The 19,123-nt window shown below is 43.5% G+C and overlaps 1 protein-coding gene across 4 annotated transcripts in view; it reads left to right on the plus strand.

Annotated features, from left to right (window-relative positions):
* The window catches only part of LOC310669448 (connector enhancer of kinase suppressor of ras 2-like), a 314,320-nt gene that overhangs the window by 283,294 nt on the left and 11,903 nt on the right, over positions 1–19,123 (plus strand). For all 4 annotated transcript variants that reach the window (XM_083423485.1, XM_083423484.1, XM_083423487.1 and 1 more), the window contains 2 exons: positions 4,600–4,673; positions 9,529–9,600. In XM_083423485.1, coding sequence (XP_083279611.1) covers positions 4,600–4,673; positions 9,529–9,600 — 146 coding nt within the window. The remainder of the gene's footprint in view (positions 1–4,599; positions 4,674–9,528; positions 9,601–19,123) is intronic.

Raw genomic sequence — 19,123 nt, forward strand, 5'->3', positions numbered from 1 at the left:
ATACATGGATGGACTCAGACCCTGCTAAACAACGCATGCAGGAAGTACTGTGAGAGTTGGGCATATGTGCGCATGTATGCATACATTAGAATAGCTCTGATGACCAAGATCCTTCCAATTTGCCAATCTAAATGTTACTTCCCATGCGTCTTCGCAGATCAGTGAGTGGGCCTGCATTTAACTGCACATAGAGGATTTCCGCATTTTAAAATGAGTAGCCTAAGTGTAAGTTAGTTCAGCAAGTGGTGCATGGTGGCACTGGTGCTTTGTGGAAAGAATCATGCTGTTTGTCCACTGTATCTGCTAATACAGCCATGCAAATGTTCCTGAGACCAAATAGCAACTATCAGCTTGTCCACACATCTGCTTGTCCCACCACTTTCCTTCGGAGTCACGCAGTGTTATCACTGAATTGAAACAAACAACAATTTTATTTTCTGTGGATTACCGTTTGTTCCAATTCAGCATTAAACAGTGGGTTTTCCTGGGGAAAGTGGTGGGAATAGTGGGGAACCTCTCAGACCCAGGCTTCCTAGGCACGGGACTAGTGTAAGGGCTCATCCACACTTCTAGTGTGATCCTGTCCATGTCTACCCAAAAGTAGGGATAGGGGAGAAATTTGGCCCAGTTTGCAATGTAATGCAAACCTACTTCATTTAGACTTCCTGAAACAAACAATCTTCTCCTAACTTTGTGATGCAGTTCACCAACCCAAAACCATCTGCCAAATGCAGATATTAGGGGAAAGTGTGGGAGATTATTTCAGCCAAGCCATCCTCACCTGCCCTACACCTGATGTCATATATGATGTTGATATGAAGCAGGTAAAGAGCATGATCCCTGCAGATCCCAGCTTTGCAGGCACCACCAATCAGCTGGTTGTTGGCGTTTGCAATGTGCTGTGTCTTTATGCGGGCAGTTTGATTTCAAACCATTCAGGCAAAGGAAAACAGGTCACCTGATGTCATTGTGGTGTCAAGCCAGTCAGAATTGGTCCTCAGGATGTAATAACCAGGCCCATTGGCCATATGCAGTTCCCCAAATTAGCTCATGGCTGGAGTGAAATTTGGACTCGAACATCCTGATTCATAGCTCAGGCTGCAGTCTTTTATAGACTTATCTGGGAGTCAATTTCACTGAACACAGCAGGACTTACTTTTGGGTAAACATCAATAGGATGCATGGTGTGTCTTCTTCTTTTTAGCCACCAATTTGTACCAGCTCTCAATGAGAGGGCAGTGAATGAGTAAATGAATTTGTCTTGAGTAAAATAAAAATAGGGGAGAGGGGAATATCAAGGTGAGATTTATTTCCATATGTAAAGCTTAGGTTTTTATCGGGTAATTCCATATCTGCAACTTGAATATGAATAAGGAAGTTACTTGGCATTGTGATCAATCAGTAAAGGTAGTTAGCTGTCTTCTGTTTCAGCTTGTACCACTGCAGCCAGAGATTATTCTCAGATTAAAGTGGGCAATAACAGCACCCGCTCCATAGTGTGAACGATTGCTTTTCTGAGATGCCTACAAGTACAGAGTGTGAGCAAAAATCACATTAAACAAAAAGTAAATATGTGTTACTTGAATACTTCCACGGGAAATTAACAGCTCTTGATGCCGAAAGACAGGCTTATATTTGGGTTCTCCGTTCTAATGGTTAAGAGGATGTCAGCCACCCACGAAAGCAGCTGTCTATGATATGATGAACACAGGAAGCTGCCTTATACCGAATCAGATTCTGGAAACTTTTGCGTGGGAAGCAGGTGTTCTAACCCAAGGTTAAGGAACCTGATTTGGCAAGTGGGATAGATTCTTACCTCCCCTGCCCATCATGAGCCTCTTTGAAATCAATTTATCCCTAGACTTAGGGTGACGCCGGATTGGGTTATGACTTGGCCACAAAGCTTACTAGTTGACCTTGGGCCATCACAATCTCTCCGTCTAACCTGCTTCATAGGGTTGTTGTAAAGATAAAATGAGGCATGTGTATGGAGGAAACCATGCCTGCTGCTCTGAAGTGAATGCAGTAAGTGTTGCCTTTGCCCAACTCCCTTTCAAGCTGAGCTTCAGGAAAGGGGCAATGCAATCACTGCCAGGGGTCCCAGCTGCTGACTCCCATCTGCAAGCCAAGACCCAAGCAGAAGAGAGCAAGCAGCTGAGGCACAAACAGCCTATGATGCAGGAGAACTGTGATTCAATCTCCCAACATTGACAAACGAGCCTATTCAAATGTTCAAAGCAAGGAGACCAGAATGGTGAGGAGTCTGGAAAATGAGTCCTATGAGGGATGGTTGAAAGAGCCAATGTATGTTTAGCCTGGAGAAGAGACAATGAAGTGGAGTCACGCTATTTCAAATCAAATACCTGAAGGGCAGTCACACAGAAGATGCAGCAGACTGGGTCTCTGTCGCTGCAGGGGGTAGGATGTTCTGAACCTCAGGCCCAAAGGAGGACTTGGGAGTGGTTTGTTGCTGGGATACCAAAGAAGGATGTCAAAAACATCAGAGGGATCAGTTAAAGTGCTTTATTAAAGAAAGGTGTGGACTTACAGCAAAGCAGTCTGCCAGGTCTGCCAGAATTTACAAACGTGGGATGGACACCGCAGCAAGGAGAGGGCTTGTCCACACCCAAGCAAATGTTGTTCATACATTCATTATGAACAAAGCATCATATATCACCTTGCCCAGGACTTCCCACCTGACTAGATGAAGGCATAGGTGACATGTACCCAAATCTTACAGATAGTCTCCCTTTCTGGACCAGAGTCCAGCACCCCAAGCTCCACAGATGAGAGCCACATCAAAGCAAGCCGATTAGCTTATATCAAAGCAAGTAAACAAATATATTACAACAGCTACCAATTAATTGTGGGGTTATCTTGACTACCAAGATGGCGTTTGCATATCTTCCGGAACAGTTCATCTTCGGATCAACACACAAGACTACAACCAATCAGAGGATATTGCAGGGAAGCAAACGCCTGCTAAAAAATTAGGAGAAACCTCCTAGTAATAGAATTATTTGTAAGTGGAGCAGACTGCCTTTGGTGGGAGGCCCTCCTTTTCTGAAGGCATTTTCCAGTCTGGGGTGAGTGTGGCCTGTCTTTAAGAGACATGCTTAGACTATAATAGAAGCTCTCCTCTTTGGGTAAGATTCCCTCCACATCTCAGTAGGAGTCTTAGTCTAGCCTATGTAGCAAGTCCTAGCTGCTATGCTAAGTTGTTGACCTGTTGTACACAAATAAATACAGCTGTGGAAGTTTTCCAGATTCCTTCACCTTCCTGGTATTAGGTTTGGAAGGTTTCCTCACATAGTGAATACCTTTCCAAACCCACCGGAAACAAAAGTCAATCAAATTTGACTCTGTAAGGGTGTTGGTGAAGGCAAGCAAAGCCAACTGAGAGTAAAGGCAGTGTCCTCTGGAGCTGTCAGACAGTCAATTCCCCTCAGTTGGGCTAGGGGTCACATAGTGGAAAAGTTGACATCAGAATGCTACACAGCATAGTACTGTCTTATTATACTTTTGAATGAACAAGGTGGACAACAGGCAGTTTCCTACAGCATATAAAATATTTTGGCTGGTTTGATTTCTGATAATGTACTTTTTTGTTATATTGGATATTCTAGATCCTCCCCTTTTTTGATGTGTTATATAACATGGCTGTATTCTGCACTACAACATTTTTATTAAGGGGGGAGGAGTTGTATATGTGTTATTGTTTAACATTCAAGAAGCAAAAAAATTGATAAGTGTAATAATTTATACAGCCACTCAGATTTGGCAGTGTGATCACTGAGGGCAAATTATGTTAATTGTAAGTGAGAACAATCCTTCCTAAACCAACGAACACTTTTAACTGAGTTGCTGAAACAAAAACAAAAATATTGCTAAAAGTGGAGTGTGCATGTTTGTATGTACAGAAATGTCCAGAAAACCAGTACAGTGGTACCTCGGGTTAAGAACTTAATTCGTTCCAGAGGTCTGTTCTTAACCTGAAATGGTTCTTAACCTGAGGTTAGTGCTTTCGCTGAGGTGTGCTTTCGCTAATGGGGCCTCCCACTGCCACTGCACTGCTGGCACGCAATTTCCATTCTTATCCTGGGGCAAAGTTCTTAACCTGGAGCAACCCCTTCCTGGTTAGCGGGGTTTGTAACCCAAAGTGTCTGTAACCCAAGGTACCACTGTAACTGTCTTTGGCTCACCCTTAATTAAAACTCCTTTACCTTAACCTCTTTGGAGAAAAGGTGAGATACAAATTTAAATATAAAATAAACTCTGGTTTTGATTGTGGCATAGGCTAGAACTTTACTGCAGCAGAACTTTACTTCAGAAAGCACTACCCGTCACACAAAGGGTGGGAAAAAATACCACAGTGCAAATGTTTGAGAAGCACTAAGTTATTAATAGTTTCGAACTTGCCGTCTACCCACTGAAAGTGCTCATATTTAAAGGTCATCCGCAAACAGATTCATTATTAACCGTAGCTTTTTGCTCAGTGATCTGGCAACTCAGTATCTAGGATAACGAGAGTGAATGGAATCTCATCTCTCAACCTTTTGCTCTTTGCCAATTGTATTTCTTCTCTTTCTTTCATGATAGGATGAAAAAGCAGAAGGATTCATCAGTTTGCCAGAGTTCAGGATAGACAGAGCCATCGAGTGCAGGAGGAAACAGTAAGTATGAGTCAAAAGAGCCTGCAAATGAAAGAGCCAATCCATGCAGAGAATGGGGGTGAAAAAAAGTTACCTGCTGGGAAATTTTAAAGTCAGTTAAAACTTACTGTTTGTTCATAAGCGATGGGCTGAGAGGAAGGCTAGGAGGAGTTAGGGTATCAAGACCCTTCAGCAATATTATATGTTGGGTTGGATCCTCAGGTCCCAAAAAATGGGAACATCAGCAGCTTCTTCTTCACATCTTCAGTACATCTAACTTAGTAAAGTCTTCAGAAAACAGCTATCCAGGGTTTCAGGCACAAGACTCTAGGCCTATTTTTAGATACCCAGGATTGAACCTTCTAAATGCGAAGCACAAGCTCAGCCAATCCTTCCCCATTCTCTACCAACTTATCTGTTGAAATTGTCAGTAGAATAGAACTTAAAAAAGAAAATTCTCAGAAATGTTGGCCCAGCAGTTTCCGTGCCTGGCACCCAGATAAGATATTCTAAGACCACATTCACATTAGACATTCAAAGCCCTAAGATGCCACTTTAAAGAGGCATCACTCCCCCACCCCATGAATTCTGGGATATGTAGTATGGTGAGAGTTGTTAGGGTGCCCCCTGCAGTCCTCTGCATTGCCTGGGAAGAGGAATTGATTGTTAAACCACCCTGGGAATCGTAGCTCTGTGAGGGGAATAGGGGTCTCCTAACAACTCTCAGGTCCCTGAACAAACTACAGTTCCCAGAACTCTTGGGGGAAGCTGTGACTGTTTAGAAGTGGTATCATAATGGCTTAAATGTCTGGTAACAGATGGGGCCTGTGGAACTTGTTGTTTTATAGTGAATTGTGGGTAAGCATGTTAGCAGCATCCAGAAATCGGTTAACATTTTGGAGACCAGATTTGTCACTGCTTTGTATTGGTTTTTCATCTGATGTAATGACCTGTGTTTCATACACAAGTAAACATTCATTCACTCACTGATTTGGTAGCACATCAAAGGGAGAGAAATAGGTCACTGCACAGGCCTAAAGGCAAAGCAGAGAGAAAATCTGCAAGAATCACTCTTCTGCCTCTGGCAGCCAGAAATCTCAGGACCAGAAATCCAACTTCCCTAGATAGCAGGATAATCTCTTGGGAGCTGCAGCTTTGCAAGATGTTTAACAACCCACACAAATCAAATAGTAACAATAACATGGTTGCTGCATCCCATTTTTGCAGTGTAGCTTAGGAAAAGAAAGGAAGATGCAGCAGTCGGACCATACTGCATCAGAACGTTGTCACAAAAGCACGATTGGTCACCAGTGTTGCAAATGAGTTTTTCCCAGTACATGTGGAACTGACATAAAAGGAAGGCAAGATGAGGGGTTTGCTCATCTACCCAACAATAAAATAAAATAAAAATCACTTTGCAAACCACAGTCAAGAAAGAGGGCCAAGGTGGGAGCATGAGAGAATCTAAAATAAAATTTTGCATATATAAAGATAAAAGAAACATCATCCGCTGGCATTAACAGTAAGAATAGTCTATTGATCCCAACTTAAACACAAGCAACATAGGCAGTTCATATGCCGAAATGGGTTTCAGAATGAGTCTGACAAATATAAGCTATGCTTTCAAGCATGACATCTTCAGACCACTGGGTAATAGATGGTGGGTGTTCATCCTTCCAGCCTTGCAGTACAAATCTCTTTGCAGACACAGGGGCTTGCAGGGTCCACTTTTGCTGTCTATCTGTTAGTCCCTGCACCATAGGAATATGATTTAAGGGTGAGAGAATGCCTGCCTTGCACACACAACCTCTTTCATGTTACAAGGTCCCATTGAGGGTCCTTTGTCTGATGGGGCCAGCACTGGGACCACTACCTATCTAACATTGATCTGTCAATATTATTCTCAAATGTTGTGTTCTCAACATACATTCATTAGGTTGGTGATATTGCACTCGCAGGATCAGGCACATGAAAATCCAGGGCTGGCCTAACAGGGCAACTTACACCCACTCTGGTGCAAGGACCTAACCACACTTCTGGTGGCAGCTTATTCCTCCCCCCCCCCCCCCCGATTTTTTCTTGGAGCAATTGCACTTCATAGAGCATTGCTTTGTGCAGCTCAGCTAAACAGCAGACGTCTGCCATCTAGTGCACACTGTCAGAATATTTCATTCTCTTTAAGACTTGTCCTTCCTTTGTTATATGTTCTTTAAGGATGGACAGATATGCCTATTTACACTCCGCGTCAGCTTCACATGTGCTCACTCATCAGTCTATTCTGTCCCATTTTGACCTAGAATTGGAGATTTGGAAGGGACCACGCAGGTCATCTACTCTAACCCCCTGAAACACAAGAATCTTTTGCCCAAGGAGGGGCTGGAACCTTGAGATTAAGAATCTCTTGCTCAACTGATTGGAGCTATCCCTTCAGCAACCTTTCTCTCTTTAAAAAAACTGCACAGAAATCTACATTTAAACACATATTTTTACTTCTTTACATATTTATCTTCTTTCAAAATACACATTTTAATGACACATTTTGGAACAATCGTTTTTTGGGCTTCAGAGCAACCTTGGAGCATTTGGGAAGTGTGGGAGCTTGCGAATAACCAAGTTCTGATCCAAGCATTTAGTTTGAAAAGTGTCGATCAGATCCATTTCAATTAGAATGTTTTTGACTAATGGGGGGGGGGGAGTTTAGCAGGTTATTGTCCATATCCTTTCATTACCATAAACAATATAGAAAGTTGACCCTGAACATGAGACTCTTGCTCTCACGGTCGTGGGGTTTGAGCCCCATGTTGTGCAAAAGATTCCTGCATTGCAGGGGGTTGGACGATGGCCCTCATGGTCCCTTCCAACTCTATGATTCTATGAGAGTTCAATAGGAACACCTCTTCAGACATGGGAAAGAAGCTCAGAGGAGCACTTCCTTGTATCTAAAATGCGAATCAACAAGTCATTTAATGCAAGTGACGATTCCTGGTTTCCTACACTTTCTGGAGACCTGTTCTTCTTTTGTGTGGGCCATCTCCTTGCAGCACATCCAGACACTAAGCAAATAATGAGGAGAAGCCAATAATAGTCCTTAGGAAGCTATTATTGGTTGGCTTCAAAAGAAAGTGCCATTGAGTTGTGTGCTCACACGCAGGCTGCCTTTCATGTTGCCAGTCTTATTCAAGTAAGCCCACTTCACCACAGGGAGGACTTGTGGGATATATCTGGATTGGGGAAGCATGCGCTGTGCGGCAAAGCTGTATGAGAAAGAAAATGTCAGTAGGACGAAGGTCTCTTTGATGGCCGAGGACACAATGACAAGGCTGGGGTGCCTTTTCTTGGCTAGCTTCGAAGGACAGAGATCAGAACATCAGCTAGCTGCTCATTTACTCTCCTAATTCCATCACAGTGGCATTTCCATTGCTTTGTAAATCCCTGCCACTTTGAAATGCATCAGTCTTGGCAAAATGCCTGTGATTGGCAAAATGCTTAAAGAAACAAGAAACCTGGGCTCCAAACTCATTTATTTAGAATATCACCCCATCCTTGTCACACCTATCTATGTAGCTCTTGCTTTTGCATTCCTACAGAGCCAATTCTCTAGTGAGCCATTTTTCAGCTCACTCACCAGTGAGGACCAACGACTCAGACATAGCTTTTTAGTTCTGTCCCCTACCTGCAAATGCCATCAGAGAGATGTCGTGCCAGGGAATGTAAGCTAGAGAGGTGGAGGGGGTGGGAGGAACCAAAAAACTTTGCCGTGCGAACAGCAAGTGGCTGCTTTGAAAGGGTTTTCCAGTTCATTTCCTAAAAGGTCACACGTTGGAGGGTGTTACATGTAAAGCTGGCAGTGACCTGGTCTGATGAGTTTATAATGAAAATTCAGGAAACCAGTTCGTTGAATGCCATCCTAAGGCATTTAATAAGAGAGTGTTATGAAAAAGGAATTAGTCAGTGACGCATCCTGGACTTTGAGCTAGGAACAAAAAGAACCCTGCTAAAATATCCTTTGTTCAACGAGGGGAGGTGGAGAGTGGCAGGTGCTAGTTTCATTGCTTAGTTCCTCTCTCATACTTTTACTTCTAGTAGGAGTTCTTTATTTTGTAGACTTTAAGACTGCACTCCTATCATCACCGTTAGCATTTATATAATTTGTTAGACACCTGATTAAAAAGTCTCAAGGCATCTTACCCTGCAAAATATGCATAAGATCAAAAACAAGTATTAAAAATAATAATGGGCAAATTCTAAAAGCTACAGACAGAAGCCTCCCTCGCCTCCTCCAACCCACATACACCTGATCACAATCCCCAAGAAAAAAGGTTAACTATCAAATGCCTATTAACAACACATCCCAGCGGGGCACAGGACATCACAGGCATTTGGGACATTGCACTGAACCAGGGCTGTGTCTGTTACCTGAAGCATGTGACCAGGGAGATGCAAACTGCATGGTAATTTCAATAAAATTGCCGGAAAGGATGTATCTCTTAGATTGTTTTCCTTTTTAAAAAAGAAAAAAGGGAAAAAAAACCCCTTTAATTGTCAGCATAGATTTACTGTGCACATGAATACAAAAAGAAAAAATGGTACCATTCCACATAAATTAATATTATGGGCAGGGTACCCACTGCATCCTCTGAGAAGTGGGACTCAAGGTGAAATTCCTAAAGACAAAGAGCTAAAGTCCTGGCTTCTTCTTCATCTGTTTGTCAAGTTCTAATTTGGGAAAGAACTTGACATCATATTCAAAGGGAACTTAACACAGGATTCTCAGAATATCGGTTTCCCTAGGTAACTTGCTGTTAAAGTTCAACTCCCCAAATACCTTCTGAACTTCAAGACAGTTATCTTTTCCCTCTTTCTGCTTTCCTCACAGTGCTTTCAAAGCTTGCCACCCTAAAATTAAGAGTTTCTACTTTGCTACTGACTGCCTGGAAGAAATGAATAGGTAAGAAACATTGATATTATACTAGAGTAATTTTGTTCTGATGTATTCAGAGCAGCAGACGAAAGAACGTTACTGTGTTTCCTCCTCCGTGTGTGCTGAGATTTCCATGGTTCTCAACAGGCCGAATGTGATTGTGTAGTTGCATTGTGTACTTGACTTACATAAACTCTTGCTTTAACTTATCTGGGTCCCTTTGCTTGAAGCTCCTAATGCTTCCAGCTGTGTGAATTGTATTTTTTAAATGCAAATACAGTGGTACCTTGGTACTCGAACTGCTTGGCTCCCAAACAAATCGGCTCCCGAATGCCGCAAACCTGGAAGTAAGTGTTCCGGTTTGTGAACACTTTTCGGAGGCCAAACATCCGACGCAGCTTCCACAACTTCCAATTGAATGCAGGAAGCTCCTGCGGCCAATCAGAAGCCGCACCTTGGTTTTTGAATGGTTTTGGGAGTCGAACGGACTCCCGGAACGGATTACGTTCAAGAACCAAGGTACCACTGTAATCAACTAATTTTTAGGCAGCTGATTGGCCACTGTGAGATCAGGATGCTGGACTGGATGAGCTTTGGCCTCATTCAGCATGTCTCTTCTTATGTTCTTATGACCCCTTTGGTATGTTCCAGCAGGGAGCTTCTTATGTTCTTAGGAGTGTGCATCCATGCAAAAAAAAACTGGCCTCAAAATTGCAGTGTATGATTTGCTAGAAGGCTTGTGCTATATCTGCACTGGGCGCAAGTCATGAAAGGATTAAATACCAACGAGTGGGGACTTGCTGGCAATTCACATAGTTGTTCCAATGAACCCTTCCTGCTGTTCTGACTGTTGCAGACAGAGTTTGGTTTGCAAAATTAATGCTGCCATGCTGCTTTGTCAGGTCTGCACAAGCACACTGGTGTTCTCTGCAATGAATTAGTCATGAAATTAATACATTTGTTTCTAGTTTGCCTCGGTCACTCAGTGCCTTGTGCAGAGAGACAAATAGCACAAACCACAAATAGGTTTGGAAATGAGAGATCCTTCCTGGCGTAACACTCTTCATGCAATATTACACTTGAATAAATCAGCAAAGATTGTGATTCTTGTCATCTCTTAAGGAAAAACCAAAATGGGAGATTAAAAAAAAAAAACAGAGCGCAGGGGTTGCCCACATTCATCCCAAGTAAAGAAGAGCAGCAACTTATTAGCACTTTAAATTACCTCCTACAGATAGTGTGCTAAAGATGACATCAGAGGACACTTAGCTGGAGGAGGAGGAGGAGGAAGAAGCTTTGGCTCCCTGGGGGTGGGGGCAGATGGGCACCATTGCTATTCTAAAAGAACATGGGAGAAGTTCATGGTGAGCTCTAGCATCTCTTTTTAAGAAAAATAGTACTGCTGCCCACTCTGCCTTCAGCTCAGACTGAAGAAAAGCCCTGGTGGGGAGGCTGCAATTTTGAAACAGATGTGAGCTGTTGAGAAGACTAGAAAGGAAAAACACTTAAAAAGTAATAATCAAGCTTTGCAACAACATTTAACTAATTTTGAAAACTCTTCTTGCTGTTGTTGTCATTATCGTTGTTATTATTACCATCTTCTAAACTACGAGTTTGTAGCAGGACATTTCCCCATCAGCACCTAGGGGTATCTGTTCATAGTGGTGCCTCCTTTCAGCTTGGAATTGTAGGCATGTACAGACCTTTGCTTGTTGGCTTTGCCTGGATTGCCAGACCAGAGGGAGCATGTTCTCTATGTCCTGCTTCCCAAGAGCCAAGCAGTACTGCTGATTGGTTCCTGAAAATAAGGCCTGCCCAGGCAACATGGTAGCCAGTTGAAGCCGGTGCATGAATGGGCCTGGGGACAAGGCTAGCATCCTCCTCTCCACTATCACATGTGGGGAACAAACCAGGCTCTCTGATATGTGGAGCCAGGCACCAGGACTTGTAGAACTGTAAAGACTTTGTTTCTGTGAGTTCTGATTCCAATATGGGCATATGAATGTCTCTTAAGTGGTAGGTGCCATTGCTGTACTAATGTTGTTTTACCAAATTGGACACAGTGGGTTAACTCATGGTGGGCATTATTTTCTATAAATGCATGTGCAAAACGGTAAATGTTGTGATATCGCAGCCCTAAAGGAAACCAATTCAAGATCAAGATGTCTTAATTTTCTTTATTATTTATGTATGTGTTTGCAAATAACAACCCTGAGTTATTTCCAGTGCAGGCTGAGTGATCATCACTGCTTTCCTGCAAAGGTTTTTATAAGTGTATGTTAGCTGGATTTACAGGAAATTTTTGTACACTATCCATGGCCCTTTGAGACTTGCATGGCTGGCAGGAGGGCTGCCTTTCTGAATGTGCAGCTTTCCCCTTACTGGGAAGCATAAAAGGTTTTGCAAAACGGAAGGCTGATAGGAGAGATCATGGAAATCATTTATGTTATATCCAGGATAGCTTCCCCAAAATAAGACCACTGGGCACGCTGTTCAAAATCTGCTTTGGGATTGTTCCAGACTTCCAAGAATTCATACAAATAGACAGACAGATACTTGGCATCTCTGGTAAAAATGCCAGGGCCCACTGCAGCTGACCCTAGCATTCACCTTTTTAAAATAAAAATTATGGCCTGGTATTGAGAAGCACCAAGCCAGGTAGATACAACTTCCATCCTTGATGCCTCTGATCTCCACTTCCAATGTAACATCTTAAGTCCCCAGATGCATTTTGAGAAAATGAAGATAGTGGCAGCTGTAGCTGCCTGACCTAGGGGGACAACTTGCATATTGCCCCAAAAAATAGGACATAGATTTCTGCAAATTCCAGGTTCTAACCCCACCATCTCCAGACAGGGCTGAAACCCTAAAGAATCGCTGCCAGTCAGTTGTGATCTGAGTCTGTATTAAGGCAGTTTCCTACATTCCAATGTATAGTCAGGAACACTGTGAATAGGAGACCTATGTGCCTGCTCAGTCGGCTTTAGGGAAGGGTCATATGCTTTTGATTCAGAAGTCCCAGGTTCAATCCCTGGCAACTCCAGGTAGGGCTGGGAATGCCCTTTGTCAAAAATCCTGGAAAGCCACTTTCAGCCAGGGTAAACGATACTGAGCTGAATGGACCAGTGGCCTGACTCTGCATAAGGCAGCTTCCTGTGTTCTTTTGCTGCCTAGGTGCTCACTGTTTTTTTATATATATACAGTGGTGCCTCGCAAGACGAAAAGAATCCGTTCCGCGAGTCTTTTCGTCTTGCGGTTTTTTCGTCTTGCGAAGCAAGCCCATTAGCGGATTAGCGCTATTAGCGCTATTGGCAGTTTAAGAGCTATTAACGGCTATTAAAGGCTTAAGGGATTAGCGGGTTAGCTGCTAAAAGGCTTTTAGCAGCTTAGCGCTTCAGAAAAAGGGGTTGGGGGGCGGGGAAAAAACTCAAAAATTTTCGTCATTTTCGTCTTGCGAAGCAAGCCCATAGGGAAATTCGTCTTGCGAAGCGCCTCTGAAAACGGAAAACCCTTTCGTCTTGCGGGTTTTCCGTCTTGCGAGGCATTCGTCTTGCGGGGCACCACTGTAATCAATTTTTATTGAAAGAATACAATAAAAGCCAAACCCATCTAAGAGAGATAGATGGGGAAGAAACCAAAAAGGAAGAGAGAGAGAAATAGAGAAAAGAAAAAGAAAGGAATCAGGAGAAGATAACAATAGTGTTAAAGAGCTTTGAGGTATTATTATTATTTCTCTCTTTTCAAATTTAATTTATTCAAGTTCTGAACCACCTTTCGCCATTCAAGATCTGAGGATGGCTTATCACAATTATACCTTAACCCTTATTCCACACTCATGAAGAGTGAAACCTCCCAGCTCTCGCCCAGGTGCTCACTGCTGATGGGCAAATTCAAGTGCCCTCCTGCTCTCCCTACTTTGGGCTTTTTTATCTTCCAACTGCTCACAGACCAGACAGCCCTTCCAACTGCAGGACACTTTCTGGCAAAGGACTGTCATTGATGTGGCAGAATACATGGCTGTTGTAGTTTGGGTGGATGCTTACCAGTACCAGGGTTGGCAGAGTAGGAGGAGGCTGGAGCGGCTGCCATCTATCAGTTCCGTCTGTCCTCACCCACCCCTCTGCTGCTGCTTACCACCACCTGTCCCTGACACAGTTTGCTGCTGTGCACCTCCACCTGGCACATTTGTTTGAGCAGGGGCACCAGCAGTGTGTGGCTAAGGGATGACATGATAGAGATTATGAATAAGGTGTAATGAAAGCGGGTAGGGAGAAGTTTTTTTTTCTTCCCTCTCGTAATATTCAGAACTGGTGCTATCCAGTGGAACTGAATGTTTGGGAGCTTCAGGGCAGGCAAAAATAAAGTACTTCACAGCAGCCCACATTGGGATACATTTCCACAACATGTAGTGATGGACACCAACCTGGATGGCTTTGAAAGAGGATTAGCCTGATTCCTCGTGAATTTCACTATCCATGGCTGCTAGCAACAATGCCTATGGTTCTGCCTGCACTTTCAGAGGCAATATGCATGCACACCATAGGCACCTTTGGCTACCTTGAGAACAGGATTCTGGATTAGATGGGCCTTTGACCTGACCTAGCGAGGTTTTTCTTAGGTTCCTATCAGAAAACAGCTGTGGGCACTTTGCCCAGGACATCCTCGAACCAGGTGCTGATCCAGATTTTTTAACCTTGCCTGTAAAAATGTAAACAGTGAATGGGACAAACAGCTATTGGGGAACAGGTATATCCTACAGGTTCATCAGAGCTATAACTGACTGTGGCTTCATGTTGACTTTAAATTATTCTGATGGGATACCCAATCAAAACACACAAAAGCTAGTCATACTGTGCTTCGTGTGCCAGAATATTCCTTTCAACAGGGTTGCCCCATTTGGCCTGTACCTTTAGCATCAGGGACCTGTAGCCTTGCTAGGTGCTAAAGTTGCATTTTGAACATGTGAGGGATGTTGCATGGGTATTGTGAGTGTTTGTGAGTGCACACCTGGCTTCCTGTTTGTATAAGGCCTTATCAGCAAATTCCTCAGAACAAGATGGAAGCAAAATGTAACTTTATATAAGAAATAAAACTGGACAGTGTGCAAAACAATAATAAAACCTAACAGTCAGGGTCCGTGAAAGCTTCAGGGCTGTCACTGAGAACGCCTGCTTCTTCTGCATTGTCACCAAGTCAGCATCATGGAACATTTGAAGATCTTAAATATCATCTTGGTCTATATAGTGGTACCTCGAGTTACAAATGCCTCAGGTTACAAATGCTTCAGGTTACAAACTCCGCTAACCTGGAAGAGTTACCTCAAGTTGAGAACTTTGCCCCAGGATGAGAACGGAAATTGTGTGCCAGTGGTGCAGCGGCAGCAAGAGGCCCCATTAACAAAAGCACACCTCTAGTTAAGAACAGTTTCAGGTTAAGAATGGACCTCCGGAACGAATTAAGTTCGTAACTAGAGGTACCACTGTACTGCAAATGTGGTCTGCTAGGTATCATGCTCCTAAGTTGTTCAGGGCCTTAAATGTCAGAAACAAAAGCTTGTGTTTGGCTCAGTAGCTAATAGACAGCCCGTGCATATTTTTCAACACCAGCATAATATGTGTAAAGCAGAGTGTCTTCCTATTAAGCACTGTAGCAACAGAGTTTTGCACCAGCTGCAGCTTCCACACCAGACACAAGGGTAGCTCCACATATACTGCATTACAGTAGTCTACTTTTGCTCTAAATGAGGATTTTCCATAGAAAGTGTGAAAAGCTTAGTGTTGGCACTAAGGCAAGGGGTTATAGTGGCTTTGGATAAAAAAGAAAGTTAATAGGATGAAAAGAGGTGTGTGTTTTTCGTCAAAGTCCATTAAGCAGGTGGAAGGCATGCACACAAAAGCATGAATTGTTATGGTTCACTTCTCAGCTGCTAAGCTGTCCTGGGCTTATTCCTCTGTTGTTGGCTTGACAAACCTAAGCAGGCACCGCATGAAATGAGATCAGCAAAATCATGTCAAATTATCAAATCAGAGAAAACACATAGAGCATCTCTCCTGTCGGTGATCTTCATTTACTTTTTTTTAAAATGCCACAACAGTGACAGATGCAGCAGTGGGGAAGGCAGACTGCAAAGACTTTATATGTTTGGAAGGAGCATGCTTGTTATTCCTGCTTGCAGTGGCAGCTTAATCTCCCTGTGTATACATTTTCTTCTTGACGGAAAACTTAAGAAATGAGTATCTGCCAAGCTCCTTGAGACATTATGGCCTGGATCGGGACGATAGCTCTCCCTGAATCAGCTGTTGGCGGAGACTTTGCCCCTGCTTTCTGCAGGGATCAGCTGCATGTGGGAGCTCATTTGTGCAGCCCATCCACCTGCATCTATAGGTGCCCCACACATGACCTCACATAGGACGTCAGGTGTGGGGCAGGTGGGTGTGAAGCAGTCTTGCAGGCCAAATCAAGACCTGTGCTTGGCCAAATTTGGCCCAAAGACTGGAGGTTCCTTTCTCACACTTTACAAATAAGGAACATTGAGGAGGTGCAGAGCTGGCCTCCAAGCCATGGTACCCTGATCCTAGATCACATTCCTGACATGTAAGAGTCTCCTCAGTGATCTTTTGATGGGTGCATGCCTAGGGCTGATTTGGGTGTTTGGCAAGCTTGTTTGTGATCAGCCGTTCATTTTTCATGTTCAGCTTCTGTTTTAGGAAGTGTTCAGAACAGACAATATTGTTACATGTTCTCTTTTAAAACCACCCAAGCAGTCTTAATAAGCTTTCCTACTATACTATTTGCAGGGTGGTGTGGGGAGAAGAGTTTTCTTGTAATTTTATTCCAAGCCTTCAGTCTACTGCAGTTCTATTCTTTTACAAAGCAATTACAGCCACGTGAGCGCCTCTGTTTTGAGGTGCTTTCTAGATATAGAGCTGCCTAACATTATAAATGGCGAGTCACGCACAGTTTGCAAACCATATTGGCCTTCCATAATGTGATTTATAAATAATGTTTTGACATCAAATTGTCCTTCAGCGCTATGAGTCCCTTGCTGTTAAATCATTCCCGCCCGCCCCCTGCCCCAGCATAACAATATAGGGGATGCAAAGTGAATCAAATGAGGTTTAATAAGAAATGCCCTCCTGCATATAATGGAAAATGCATCAGGAACAACAACTGGAAAAGGCTCAGAAAATATGTATTCATTTAGAGATGTTGGGCTGGTGCTCCTGGTAAGAGTGGCTGTTAAAAACCCTTCATGTGGCATCCGTGTGTGTACACCAGAACTCCAGTGAAGCGGAATGTCGGAAGATTCGTGAAAATTCCAATTCCTTTTGGAATGAGTCTGGAAATATGCACGGCAGATGTCAAAGCTTAGGGTGAAAAGGCTTGACATTAGCATTCGATGAAAACTATACAATGGATGTGGGACGCGGGTGGCGCTGTGGGTAAAAGCCTCAGCGCCTAGGGCTTGCCGATCGAAAGGTCGGCGGTTCGAATCCCCGCGGCGGGGTGCGCTCCCGTTGCTCGGTCCCAGCGCCTGCCAACCTAGCAGTTCGAAAGCACCCACGGGGGCAAGTAGATAAATAGGGACCGCTTACTAGCGGGAAGGTAAACGGCGTTTCCGTGTGCGGCTCTGGCTTGCCAGAGCAGCGATGTCACGCTGGCCACGTGACCCGGAAGTGTCTCCGGACAGCGCTGGCCCCCGGCCTCTTAAGTGAGATGGGCGCACAACCCTAGAGTCTGTCAAGACTGGCCCGTATGGGATGGGGTACCTTTACCTTTTTATACAATGGATGTACGTCTGTGGGAAGGCTATTCCACAGCTTAAGGGCTGTCCCTCTCTCAGGCTGCCAGCCTCCCCAACATATTTATTTAGGGTAGCAGAACTACCAAGAGGGCCTCTCTGCCAGTTTTAACACCCAAGAGGGTCTGTAGAGAACAAGGTGATCTTTCAGATATTTCGGGCCTAAGTTACTTTAAGACTTTAAACAGTGTCATAGCTACGAAGGGGCTAGCCGGGGGTTTTTTGCGCTGGGTGAAGCCTCAAGAGAGGGCAACATTCAAGCTTCCAACCTGTGTGTGTATGTATGCAGATGTGAAGGGGCTGTCAAACTGGGTCTTTGAACCAGGTGAAATAAAGCCTATTTTTGCCCCTGTGAACACTTTGAATTGGACCTGGAAACAAACTGTGCAGCTGTTTTAAAATAGGGGTTATGCAAGTGATGAATGTTTAAATGAAACCGGTTTGAACAACTTCAATTCAGGGTGATGTTCATTGTGTTATTAAGAGACATCCTTGCTGCTATTAATGACAGTGACCATTGCATGGAATATAGGGTGGGAGAGAAGGAGAATAATTATATCATTGGGGTACCAGCCAGGGCAAAATATGAATTAGCAAACGAAGGATGCAAGGCTATTTTAGCAAAATTCCCATCTTTACATGGGGATTTAATAGCTTATACTGTACAGAAAATCTGTTCAGGCCTCAAAGGAATAAAAGGAGGTTTCTATAATTGGTCCAAGGAAGTTTGTCCTCGGGAGGGCTGTAAGTCTAATTCTAAATGTCACTAATTCTCATCTCACCAGCATCACAACTCCAGGCATCTGAAACTATCCCTGCCCCATTCCAGAAAGAGAGACAGAATTTCGTTTGCAGCTTATTACAATTCTCTTCTGTTTCAATTTGCCCCCAAGGGATAAATGTGACACAGTACAGTTGCCTTGTTTCTTCAGGCTTTTATTTTAAAGGAAAGGAACCTAGGAAGAAGCACAGATGAGTCAGGCCACTAACTCAGCATCTAGTTGAGCATTGGGGAAAGGTCGTAACTTAGACAGTGCCAGGTTCAATTCCCAGTATCTCTAGGTAAAACTGGTAGCGTCCCTGGCATACAGAGAGGGAAGAAAGTGGATGAGTATTGAAACTGTAGTATCTGATTGAGATTCAGGCATTGAAGAACTTCAAGTTTATAAGGTTGTTGGGGGGGTTGATCACTTGTTTCGATATATGAAAAAATAATGAAGAGTAACACTCTACGCCGTCACTGTCAATGAGCATTTCTTTGAGCTTAAAAGACAAGTGCAAACCACAGGAGGATCAAAATCCTCTTCTGTTATGCTTCTGGCATGCAAGCTTCACTCTACCCTTTAAATAATCAATGGCTTAAGGGAATCTTTCTTTGTTTGTTGGTTGGTTTTCTTTTCTTTGTAATCCTCCAAGTTGTTCGGGTGGGGAATGGTATTTCATAACTCAGGCCTGCCCCACATCATAGGACCCCCCTTTATTTTAAGTCTGACCGTTGGCATTGCTTTCAGTGAGCAAAAATTTAAAAAGCAAACAAACCAAAGTTTAAAACCAAACAATAGAACAACTGTGAATCTGTATAATGTCACAATTGCAATTAAAAGCTGGAAATGATGCCTGCCGCACAAAGTCAGCTATACTGTTCCACATCCAGTCCAGTACAGTGGTACCTTGGTTGCCGAACTTAATCCATTCCTGGAGTCTGTTTGACTCCTGGAACCATTTGAAAACCAAGGCACGGCTTCTGAT

Source organism: Podarcis tiliguerta (assembly GCF_965153285.1).
Source record: "Podarcis tiliguerta genome assembly, chromosome: Z".
NCBI lineage: Eukaryota > Metazoa > Chordata > Lepidosauria > Squamata > Lacertidae > Podarcis > Podarcis tiliguerta.